The sequence below is a fragment of the Heteronotia binoei genome, chromosome 8 (assembly GCF_032191835.1).
Source record: "Heteronotia binoei isolate CCM8104 ecotype False Entrance Well chromosome 8, APGP_CSIRO_Hbin_v1, whole genome shotgun sequence".
NCBI lineage: Eukaryota > Metazoa > Chordata > Lepidosauria > Squamata > Gekkonidae > Heteronotia > Heteronotia binoei.
The window spans coordinates 101,656,942-101,669,362 of NC_083230.1; the positions used below are offsets into that span (position 1 = coordinate 101,656,942).

A 12,421-nucleotide genomic window follows, 5' to 3' on the forward strand; every position below is an offset into this window, starting at 1 on the left:
TGGAATTCTCTATCTGGGGCAGGGATGCTCTGTATTCTTGTGCTTGGGGGCAGCACAGTGGAAGGGCTTCTAGCCCCACTGGTGGACCTCTTGATGGCACTTGAGTTTGGGTTTGTTTGTTTTTGGCCACTGTGTGACAGAGTGTTGGACTGGATGGACCATTGGCCTGATCCAACATGGCTTCTCTTATGTTCTTATTGCTGTTCTTGTTTTGCCGATGAAAAGCCACAGCCGCACAGAAGCACTCCCAGCAACTTCGACACAGCAGTTAGGGGAGGAGCAGTGGCTCAGTGGTAGAGCATCTGCTTGCCATGCAGAAGGTCCCAGGTTCAATCCCTGGCATGTCCAGTTTAAAAGATCACATAGCAGATGATATGAAAGACCTCTGTTGGAAAAGCTGCAGAGTTGTTGCCAGTCTGAGTAGACAGCACTGACCTCGAATGACCAGGGGTCTGATTCTGTTCAAGGCAGATTCATGTGCTCAGATATAAATGTTATTTTTAAAACAGCCTTTAATGGCACACCAAGGCCATTATGTCAGAGCCTTTTGGACGTGATGGTTTAATTACTTGAATTATGATTTTTGTCTTGACATTTAGAACTTGCTAGAACAAGAGGCTGTCTGCCTCCTTAATTAGTGCCCCTGTGGCTGAGAAACAGAAGGGAATACAAACCTCAGATTGAGAGAGTTTGCTGAAATCAGGAGTAATGTAAAAGAGGATTCCTTCCTTGGCTCCTGGCAAGGTGACCCCACGAAAGAACAGGATGAATAACATGAGGTAAGGGTAGGTAGCTGAGAAGTACACCACCTACATGAGAAAGGGGAGGAAAGTTACTAGTAAAAATGTAGACCTGAAACAAATGTGTACCTGCAAGGAATTCTGATGGTGAATTTTCTCTATGTTCAGTATTTGCATCTGATAAAGCAGCTGACAGAACAGTCATTACTTAATGATCTCTGAAAGCAGTCATGCGGTCTAAAATGCTAATAGCGCAATCTACAGAGTTATTCCAGTCTAAATCCACTGTTTTCCATGGGCTTAGACTGGAGTAACTCTGTATAGGATAACACTCCAAGGGTGCGTTAATGCACACTAAGTAATGTGGTTTGCAACTGGATTTTTACTGTGTAAGAGTAGCAAAATCCACTTGCAAACAGTTGCCATATGAAAACGCCCTATGTAACATATTCTACATTAATATAATTCATACTGTGAGATTTCATCAACACTATTCATTATTAATATTAATCAAAGTAGGGAACCCCCAAATTCCAGTGGCAAATTTCACTTTTGAAACGCACAGAAGCCCACATTTCACTGTCAAAATAGAATACTTGAAATCTGAGCAGTGCGCCAGATTGTTTCAGTCAAGAGCAAGAGCAGACTTTAAGTCAAATTGCAAATGTGTCGTGCCTTAAAAATATCTTGTGCAAAAACCCCTAAATCATTTTTTTTTAAAAAAAAAAATAACTGTACATTAAAGCCTTAAAAAGCCCAATAAGGATTAATTTGGTTTAAATCACCTTGCTCTGTTCAGGAAAGAAAACTTCCCTGGCAAAGGAAAATGTGACGACTTTTGCTATTGTGAAAGCTAAAAAAATACACACCTATCGAAAATTGTATGCCATGTATCATAGTTCTGCCTTGAAATGCAGAAACCCTAATTATAGGCACTCAGGCAAAATACTGCAGAATGATTACAGCACTCAAAGATATTATTGAAGAATGCAGCTCACACAAAGTACCTTTCCAGTCCACTCAACACCTTTCCAGATGGAAAAATATACCAGAACCCATGATAACGCAAGCGTGCCTGCCAAAGGCCAGCGAATACTACCCGGCTCTCCCAAACCTCCAGAGAGCTGATGCATATTTCTCCTGAAAGGGGGAACAAAGAAAAAGAAATCAGAACAAATGAGGTCCACTGAGGCTAAATGCTTTAAAATGCCATGGATGGCCCAGGCTGGCCTGATCATGTCAGATAATGGAAGCTAGGCAGCGTTGGTCCTGCTTAATACTTGGATGGGAGATCACCAAGGAAGTCCAGGGTTGGTTCATAGAGGCAGGTAATGGCAAACCACCTCTGTTCATTTACTAGCTTAAAAACTTTATAGGGTCACCATAATTATGCTGCAACTTGATGGTGCTTTCCACCACAATAAGAGATGCAGAGAAGAGAGGAAAGCTAGACAAAGACTGATTTCCCAGTAGCCTTATGCCGCTCTCACTCTCTTCTTCTCTGCAAGGCTTCCATCAGATTTCACACTATCTGCCCCGGGGCTGCAACTCATTCCACCTCTTTCGCACAGCAAACAAGATCCTTTAAAAACCAGTTTCTGTTTGCAGCGCGAAAAAGGCGAAGCTAGTCGCAGCCCCAGGGCAGGTAGTACGAAATCTGACAGAAGCCCCGCTGAGAAAAGGAGCGTGAGAGCGGCAAAAGGCTACTGGGAAATCGGTCAGAGATGAGCCAAACTTCAAGGCAACCTTAGATTGTGTTGGGCCTCATAGAGTCCTTGCTCAGTCCTCCAAGACTACAAACACCATAGAGTAAGCTAGATAGCTAGCTAGGTTCATATCAGTCAGTCTCCATCTTGTTTGTTCTGCTATCACTCACCCTCTCTAACCAACGCAATGTAAACTCAGGGAACTTCCTTCTTCCTGTCCGCCTCCTCTTCTTCTCTGCATGCATCAGGAGGAACAGCATGGCGTCTCTCCTCCTGAACTGAACTAAGCAGATGTCTACTACAATCCAAAGCCATCCAGTTAGTTACAACAGTTTAGTCACTATTTTTCTCCACTAGTTACATGTTATGTCTATTTAATAAATCCACTATAAAGTATTGGTTTTTTAACTTAAAACAAAGGCTCTCTTTGCAGTTTGTGAGATATGTGGTAACCATTAGATTAGGACAGGCTGCTCCACTGAAGCTCAGAAGGAACACTCTGCTAAATGAAGGTAAGGATGACTGCCTGACCAGTCCAGCCATCCTAAACCAGACCCAACACTGAATACTTAAGGATTGAACTTGTTGTTTGATCAAGGGAAAGGGGTTGAAGCGTACTGAAAGATGCATCAGATGGGGGATGATGGTGTGGACAACAAAGGTCAATGCTACAAGGTCCTTTATAGAGATCATGATTATGCATATGGGCGGGCCAGCAATTGAGTGTGGATCCTTCAAATAAGCACAATTACTGTGATATCCGAAAGGCACAGTTTGTGGACATTCAGCTTCAACACATGAAAACCATTCACATGCTATCTCAGAGGTCGTATTTCAGTAGAAACGTGGCATATGATGATGATATTGGATTTATATCCTGTCCTCCACTCCGAATCTCAGAGCGGCTCACAATCTCCTTTAGCATCCTCCCCCACAACAGACACCCTGTGAGGTGAGTGGGGCTGAGAGAGTTCTCCCAGAAGCTGCCCTTTCAAGGACAACTCCTGCGATAGCTATGGCTGACCCAAGGCCATTCCAGTAGTTGCAAGTGGACTTTCCCTATGAAGAAATGTTAATACACTTGGGGCTCTTAAGCTTGGAGAAACGTCGACTGCGGGGTGACATGATAGAGGTTTACAAGATTATGCATGGGATGGAAAAAGTAGAGAAAGAAGTCCTTTTCTCCCTTTCTCACAATACAAGAACTCATGGGCATTCGATGAAACTGCTGAGCAGTCAGGTTAAAACAGATAAAAGGAAGTACTTCTTCACCCAAAGAATGATTAACATGTGGAATTCACTGCCACAGGAGGTGGTGGCGGCTACAAGCATAGCCAGCTTTAAGAGGGGATTGGATAAAAACATGGAGCAGAGGTCCATCAGTGGCTATTAGTCACAGTATATATATATGTGTTTGTGTGTATATGTGTGTATGTGTGTGTATATGTATGTATGTATATGTATATATACACACACACACATATATTGGCCACTGTGTGACACAGAGTGTTGGACTGGATGGGCCATTTGCCTGATCCAACATGGCTTCTCTTATGTTCTTATGAGTGGGGAATCAAACCCGGTTCTCCCAGATAAGAGTCTGCACACTTAACCACTACACCAAACTGGCTCTCATATATATATAAAACATATAAATGTTTTAAATAAATAAACCAGAACCCTAAACATCAAGATTTCGTATAATGTATACAGAGGCTGTAAAAGTATGTGAAATCCACTTGTTTCCTCTTTCAGATCATATGGCAGCCCCACATTTAAGGGGACTGGTGGTTGCACACAATCCCAATATGCCTGGCTGGCAGGCTGCTGGATTGTAGCATCTGAAGAGGGCTTAGGTGTATTGGCAGCCATCAGCTGCGTGACGCTAGGGCAGAAATCGTGGCTCTGGTTGCGAGCAGGAAATGTGCTGTGCTTGAGGAGGCAGCCCTGCAAGGCTTAAAATGGTAGCCAAGGCAATTGGAAGAAAAGGACCTGGATCAGCAGCTGTTCAAAAGAATGATGAATGACAGGTGGCAGGTGATCAGGGTTAACGTATTTTAATTCACCATTAAAAACTGAGTGAAGATGGAAGATCTTTGCAATAGCTTTGATTATTGAGTCTAAGGTTGGTCTGTTATCTCTCAGTGATATACTACATTTTAGGAATATTCCTGCCTTTCCTCTCACCCTGACCCCAGGGTGACCTCCTGATCTCTTTGACCTCCTGATCTCTAAGCAAACTTATCCCAATCAAGATCTGTGCCATCTTTATCTTTCAGATACTCTCAACAGAGATGAGAATGAGTTATGTTTGAGAATGGAATTGTTGAACTCTTCTTCGGATACCAGACCCCTGACCTCTTTGTTTTGTCTTATCCTATTACAGAAGAACTTTGTATCTGTTCTTGATGCCAGTTTGTTAGTGAGGCTTGTGCACTCTGATGAGCTGCCTTCAGAATGATCATTCTTAATAAAACAGTCTGTTTTGTTGGCGAAAAGCCTTGAGTGATAGAACTTGGGAGAAAGGGGGGTTAAACTCAGGGCTTTATTGTGGAAAAAGCTCAGCAGGAACTCATTTGCATATTAGGCCACACACCCCTGACATCACCATCGTTGCACACAAGGCTTGTTGTAGAAAAAGCCCTGCAGGAACTCATTTGCATATTAGGCCACACCCCCTGATGCCAACCCAGCCAGAACTGTGTTCCTGCTTTAAAAAAAAAAGCCCTGGTTATACTAGAGTTTTGAAAACTCCTCTAACAGACATGTCCATTCAGACATGGCCCCCAATGTGAGTAGCGGTGCCTGCTGTACCACCCCAAGGCTCCCTATGGGACAAGGTTAACACAATGCAAGATTCTGAAGGTTCAGACTAAAGTTTCTGATGACAAGATCTTTCTCTGCTTGCCCACTGAAAGCTAAGGTAGGGAAATGGCCAACAACTGATGGCAGAAGACATATCTCTGCGACCTTGTCTCCATGACACATGAGAGGACATGAACGTAGAGAGCCAGTTTGGTGTAGTGGTTAAGTGTGCGGACTCTTATCTGGGATAATCAGGTATGATTCCCCACTCCTCCACTTAAAGCTGCTGGAATGGCCTTGGGCTAGCCATAGCTAACGTAGGAGTTGTCCTTGAAAGGGCAGCTACTGTGAGAGCCCTCTCAGCCCCACCTATCTCACAGGGTGTCTATTGTGGGGGGAGAAGATATAGGAGATTGTAAGCCGCTCTGAGTCTCTGATTCAGAGAGAAGGATGGGGTATAAATCTGCAGTCTTCTTCTTCTTTTTCTTCTTCTAGATGGGGAGGACAGGAGTTCAGCTCCAGACCTCAACACATGGATCTGAAGCTCTGAGCAGAGCATATGCACGTACAAACTATATTCACATAAGATCTGACTGTTCACTGATCCTTGTTGCAGCTAGCAAATATTTAGCCACTTGCAAGGTGAGATAAGGATTTCTATCTGACAAGAAGTACACTATTAGCTGCTCTTCTGGAAGACCCTGAAGATTATACAGGAGAGGTCTAATAATTACATTCCTCCGCTCCAAATAAAAATTACTTTAAATACATGAGATAACTGTTTGGGAATGCCAGCCCTACAAGGGCAATACTTTTCACTAGAAGGGGTTCCTGAATATCTACCAAATAAAATAGCTGAAGGAAGGGTATTAAATTGGGTAAGCATAAAGGCTCTGTGATCATGAGGGGAGTCTAGACTGGATAAATAGGTGACTGTAGTACCATAGTCTTGTGAGACACACAGGAGAGCAAAATCTATTAGCTAGAGAACACAACATTTGAATGGCATCATATCTTTTGGGGGGCTCTCCCCACCCAAAGTTTCTGCTTTCCCCAAGCTCTGCCCCTAGATCGCCAGGAATTCTTCAAGTCAGAGTTGGCAACCCTATCACACCATCTCCCCCCCCTCCCATTAGCCCCTGCTCTCTTGAGATGATCCCAAGGATGGTGAAACCTGACTGAGGCGGGGGACGTACTCCCAGAACTCGGTCACAGCGCTGGTCAGGTTGCTGGTGTCGGTCAGGGAGAAGTTGGAAAAGCATTTCTCAGTGTTCCATTTATTGTCACAGCTCTGCCATGGCAGGTCCTAGAGAAAGGAGACAAAGGTATGGAGGGTCAAGGTCAGCTTCACTGCCTAAACTTAAAATTGTTTATTCCAAGTCCCGCCCCTCCCCCATTGCCTGCTTCATTCCCCTCTCAACCTACATCCCAGCAGAACTTTTTCTAACCAAAAGGAAGGGAGGAATGACAGAATAGGAAAGAGAAAAGGAGGGGATCTGAAATGTCAGAGAAGGAAGGAAGGAAGACAATACAACACAAACACAGTATTCATCTTCATTTCTTTTGAAGTTCTTTTCCTCATCTGCTCATCTTTAAGGAATAACCTAAAGCCCATGTGCCTACATGCACAAAAACCTATTTTCCACTGCACAATTCACACCCACCCCGGCTGTAAAATATGTGTGTCCACATTACAGTCAATTCTTTGTTGATGCAGCTGACACAGCTATTAAAATTCAGTAGAGGTAGCTGCATTTCTCTGTTGCAGAAAAAAGAAAGAAGAGTTTTGAGGCAACTGAAAGACTTAAAATTTTATTCCAGCATATGCTTTCCTGGACTAGAGCTCGGTTCTTCAGAAGGCAGGTGAGTGTTAAAATTGCAGGACCCTTGCAGCTCTCAGAATGTTGGTAATTTTCCCAAGTCCTCTGTGGCTGCTGGCAAGGGACTTTTTTCACATGTGCTGTGTGCATGGGGCACGATGACATCACCCAGAAATGACATATAGTGCCGGGCAGACGCTCTAGGCATTTGCAGGAAACTCTATGGTTTTGCACCGGGATGCTCTACCAATTTGGGGGAATAAGAGTTTCCCCCCAAATTCCTAGAGTGCCCCATGTGAAACCACAGAGCTTCCTGAAAATTTCTAGAGAGTCCCCGTGCAACATGTCCGGTGCAATACGTCACTTCCGGGCACACATCACGTGGCGTTGGGACTCTTTTGGGGTGCAGATTCCCCGGTGGTATCCTTCCTGCTAGCAGGTTGGGGCCCGCCAAAGTGGGAGATCCCCCACCCCTGGCAGGAACTTGGTAGCCCTGAGAACATCCAAAATTACAATGGATCTCTGAATGTCAGTGATCTGTTCTCCTAGAGAAAATGGCTCATTTGGAGCTGTATAATATTATACCCTGCTGAGGGTCCCCCCCACCTACCCAAACCCTGTCCTCCTCATGCTTCACCCCCAATTCTCCAAGTATTTCCCAACCTTGCCTACATGGATGCAAGATGTGTTAGGCTGAAATTCCACCTTATGCCTAGTATAGCAGAGTGCATCTTCCCCCTAAGAATGTTTTAAATTAAAAGGCAGGCTCTGAGATTAAGTGAAGGACTGAAAGGTGTAGGGTTGCCAGGTTCCCGCCCCCCCCCCACCAGCAGGGGGTGGGGGGGTAGGATTGCCAGATCCAAGTTGGAAAACTCCTGAAGATTTGATGAAGGAGCCTGAGGAGGATGGGACCTCAGTGGGGAACAGTGCCATAGAGTCCACCCATCAAAGCATCCATTTTCTCCAGGGAACTGATCTCTGTAGTATGGAGATCAGCTGTAATTCCAGAGAATCCCAAGGCCCCACCTGGAGGCTGAGCAACAAAACAGAATCACGGCAATTAACAGGCAGGGAAAACTAAAGCAAAAGCTACCGTGACTAACCAGCCTCTCAACAAAAATGAAATGATTTATACCAAATGCTCAAAGAATTATATATATAAGTTGACCAACATACAATTCCATAAGTCTTTTCATGCACTATATGAACAACTGGCTGCATATATCAAGAAACCTGGGATGATTGGACATTTATTTCAAGTTCACCTGGATTTTCCTGATACAAGCTGACATTAATTTGTTGGGAAAATAGGACTGGTTTCCGGTGAATTCGTTTCTTATTTCGCATAAAAAGACTTATGGAATTGTCTGTTGAACAACTTATATATATAGTTGGAGTATTTGGTATAAATCGTTTCGTTTTCGTTGCGAGGCTGGTTAGTCATGGTAGCTTTTACTTTTGTTTTCCCTGCCCAACTGGAGGCTGGCATCCCTAAGGGAGGTGCTACTTAATCCTTTCCCTTCTGGTCATTTTCCCAATGACCCCATGTTGCTCTTTTCCCCCACAGAGAGAAAAAAGGGGGATTTTTCCTTATGGGAGTAGCCATTGGAAGTAATTCGGAGCCCCAAGATTATGGCCTCCCAAGACAGCTTCTGTTGTAGACAAGAAACATGGCTGAGACAGATGTGCCCAACCACATATCACACCCAGTTTTAGTATACAATAATGCAAATTACACCTTAAAAGATACTTTTTTTTTTTGTGATGGCTTCCGGTGTCACAGCAACACTGGTAGTCTCACTTACACAGCAGAAATGTTGTGCATGGCAGGGAAAAAGGTTTAATGGTGCTCTTTTCCTGAGAAAAGTTTTCCCAACTACAGTTCTGTTACTTTCCCCAGCCTCTCAGCTTGCAAATACTACTTTCTCCCACTTGGGTCAGCAAACCAATTCTGGAGCAGGCACCAGGTGGGCAGACCGACAGAGGCATGGAAAATGGAGGGTTGAGGTGTCACTTTATTGTAAAACTCCTGGTACCCATGCATTCTGAGCCCAACAGATGGCAGAAGCCCTGCTTGGAAGTTCTGTTGGAGGAACTGGAGTCCCCCAAATAAAACCTACACAAGCAACTGATTTTATTTTTAAGAAAGGACAACAGAAGATGCAGGTGTTACTTGGGAGGTTTATAGGCAGCTATTTCAGAAAGTTGCTTACACAATGAGGACATACGAGCAAGAGGTTTTACCGGTGCTTGGGAATACACTCAAACAATAATTCACCATGGACATAAGCAGGGCACATAGACCACCCCTGAGCAGCTGCATCTAAATCAAATTAAATGATTCCCACGGGAACAATAGAAACAGAGGCCCTTTATGTCTATTGATTGCTGAGACAGGTACATTAAAAGAGCCTTTATACTGATAAGAATGGCTTGGCTGTGATGAAATGTATTATGGGCAGACTAGCCCTGCTTGGAAAAACCCTTTTAAGGAGAAAGGTATGTAAAGGCAATGAGCTTAACCCTTGCCAACAGTTTCCCTAGCTTGCTAATACCCCAAGACTCTATAGATTCTGGATTTTTAAAAAAAGATACATGCTTCTAGTCATCATTATTGAAGAGAAACATCACTAGAACTCTCTACTACTTAAGAATGTAAAAGGTAAAGATAGTCCCCTGTGCAAGCACAAATCATTTCTGACTCTGGGGTGATGTTGCATCACGACGTTTTCATGGCAGACTTTTTTACAGAGTGGTTTGTCATTGCCTTCCCCAGTCATCTACACTTCCCCCCGCAGTAAGCTGGATACTCATTTTACCAGCCTCGGAAGGATGGAAGGCTGAGTCGACCTTGAGTCGGCGACTTGAACCCAGCTCAGGTCGTGAGCAGAATACGTCAAATAAATGACTGGCTATGTCGATGGTGTCATCAGGAAAGATTCGAATTTCTGGACCATGGTTTATGCTTTCGAGATGGTGGTCTTCTATTGGGAGATGGTTTGCACATTATAGCGATAGGGAAAAGGGTGTTTGGTAACAGCCTTGCTAACCTAATAAGGAGGGGTTTAAACTAAATTGTATGGGGGAGCAAGACAATAATTTAAAGCCTCGTATGATGCCAGAAACTAGGGATAAGAACATTAAAGATTTGCAAAGAGTGGTGCATACGCTAGGTAATGTTAACTTGCAGGCTTGCACGGAAACCAAACCCTCAGGATGCATAAAACGTGGATTCCGATGTCTCTACACTAATGCACAGAGTATGGGAAACAAACAGGAGGAACTGGAAGTCCTAATAAAGGAAGGAGACTATGACATAATAGGCTTTACTGAAACTTGGTGGGATGACACTCACAACTGGAATATTAGGATTCAGGGGTACAACTTATTTAAAAGTGACAGGCAAATGAGAAAGGGTGGAGGTGTAGCAGTATATGTGAAGGAGGTATATACTTGTGAGGAAATATGTGAATTGGAGCATGGCAGCTCAGTTGAGAGTCTCTGGGTAAAAATAAAAGGAGTAAGAAATAACAGTGATATTATTGTGGGGGTCTGCTATAGACCACCAAGTCAGTCAGAGAACTTGGATGAGATACTTCTACAGCAGATTGCAAAGTTCTCCAAAAGAAGGGATACAGTGATCATGGAAGATTTCAATTACCCAGACATCTGTTAGAAGTCCAACTCTGCTAAAAATGAAAAGTCAAATAGATTCCTGACTTATGTTGCTGACAACTTCCTTTTCCAGAAAGTGAAGAAGGAAACAAGGGGATCTGCTATCTTGGATTTGATTCTCACCAACAAGGAAGAATGGATTGAAGAAGTAGAAATAGTGGGCACCCTGGGCAGTAGTGACCATGTGATTTTGGAATTTACAGTCTTAGGGAAGGGAAAAGCTATGCACAGTCAGACTTATAGGCTGAACTTCAGAAAGGCAAACTTTGATAAACTTAGAACTATGCTGGGTAAAACCCCATGGTCAGAGATACTTAGGAGGAAGGGGGTTCAGGAGGGGTGGGACTTTCTTAAAAGTGAAATACTGAAAGCGCAATCACAGACGATTCCTATGAGAATAAAAAATGGAAAAAGCCTAAAGAAGCCAAAGTGGCTCCATAAACAGCTCTCTAAAGACTTGAGAAAGAAAAAAAAGACTCCTTTAGGAATTGGAAGGAGGGCCTTATAACCAAGGATGAATATAAACAAATCACCAGTGCTTGTAGAGAAAAAGTTAGGAAAGCTAAAGTTCAGCATGAGCTTAGGCTGGCCAAAGATGCTAAAAACAACAAAAAAGGGTTCTTTTCATGTTCAGAGTAAGAAAAAGAGCAAGGACATGATAGGCCCACTGCGAGGGCAAGAAAATGAAATTGTAACAGGTAATGAAGAGAGGGAGGAACTGCTCAATTCCTACTTTTCCTCAGTCTTTTCTTCTGAGGGAAACAGTGCTCAACATGGCAAAAACAGAACATATAAAGAGGGTATGAAGTTCCAACCTAGGATCAGCATAGGGGTAGTACATAAACATCTAGTTTCTTTAAATGAAACTAAGTCCTCAGGGCCAGATGAATTGCATCCAAGGGTTCTAAAAGAGCTTGTAGATGTAATTTCTGAGCCTCTGGCTATTATTTTTGAGAATTCTTGGAGAACAGAAGAGGTGCCAGAGGCGGGTAAATGTTGTCCCCATCTTCAAGAAAGGAAAAAAGAGGATCCGGGTAACTACCGACCCATCAGCTTGACGTCTATACCTGGAAAAGTTTTAGAACAAATCATCAAACAGTTGGAACATTTAGAAAGAATGGATGTGATTACTAAGAGCCAGTGTGGGTTTCTCAAGAACAAGTCATGTCAGACTAACCTGATCTCTTTTTTTGAGAAAGTGACTACCTCGCTGGAACAGGGGAATGCTGTAGACATCGTTTATCTTGATTTCAGTAAGGTTTTTGATAAAAGTTCCACATACTATCCTTGTTGACAAGTTCGTAAAATCTGGTTTGATCCTGTTACCATTAAGTGGATCTGTAACTGGTTGACAGATTGCACTCAAAGAGTGCTTGTGAATGGTTCCTCATCCTCTTGGAGATGAGTGACAAGTGGAGTGCCTCAAGGATCTGTTCTGGGACCTGTTTTGTTCAACATCTTTATCAGTAGTATGTGTGAAAAGGATCTAGGGATCTTAGTGGATCATACGCTGAACATGAGTCAACAGTGTGATGCGGTGGCTAAAAAGGCAAATGCAATTTTGAGCTGTATCAACAGAAGTAGAATGTCCAGATCACGTGATGTGGTGTTATCACTTTACTCTGCTCTGGTAAGACTTCACCTGGAGTATTGTGTTCAGTTTTGGGCACCACAT

At 43.4% G+C, this 12,421-nt stretch overlaps 1 protein-coding gene and 1 non-coding gene across 2 annotated transcripts in view; one reads left to right on the forward strand and one right to left on the reverse strand.

Moving 5' to 3' along the window:
- Positions 1 to 12,421, reverse strand: part of LOC132575752 (sodium- and chloride-dependent GABA transporter 1-like) — a 71,771-nt gene that overhangs the window by 45,577 nt on the left and 13,773 nt on the right. Inside the window, exons 4-6 of the mRNA XM_060244442.1 lie at positions 6,448 to 6,557; positions 1,748 to 1,880; positions 675 to 809 (exon numbers count right to left, since the gene is read on the reverse strand). Coding sequence (XP_060100425.1) covers positions 675 to 809; positions 1,748 to 1,880; positions 6,448 to 6,557 — 378 coding nt within the window. The remainder of the gene's footprint in view (positions 1 to 674; positions 810 to 1,747; positions 1,881 to 6,447; positions 6,558 to 12,421) is intronic.
- Positions 280 to 348, forward strand: TRNAG-GCC (transfer RNA glycine (anticodon GCC)). The gene has a single exon. It is a non-coding gene; the product is annotated as a tRNA-Gly (tRNA).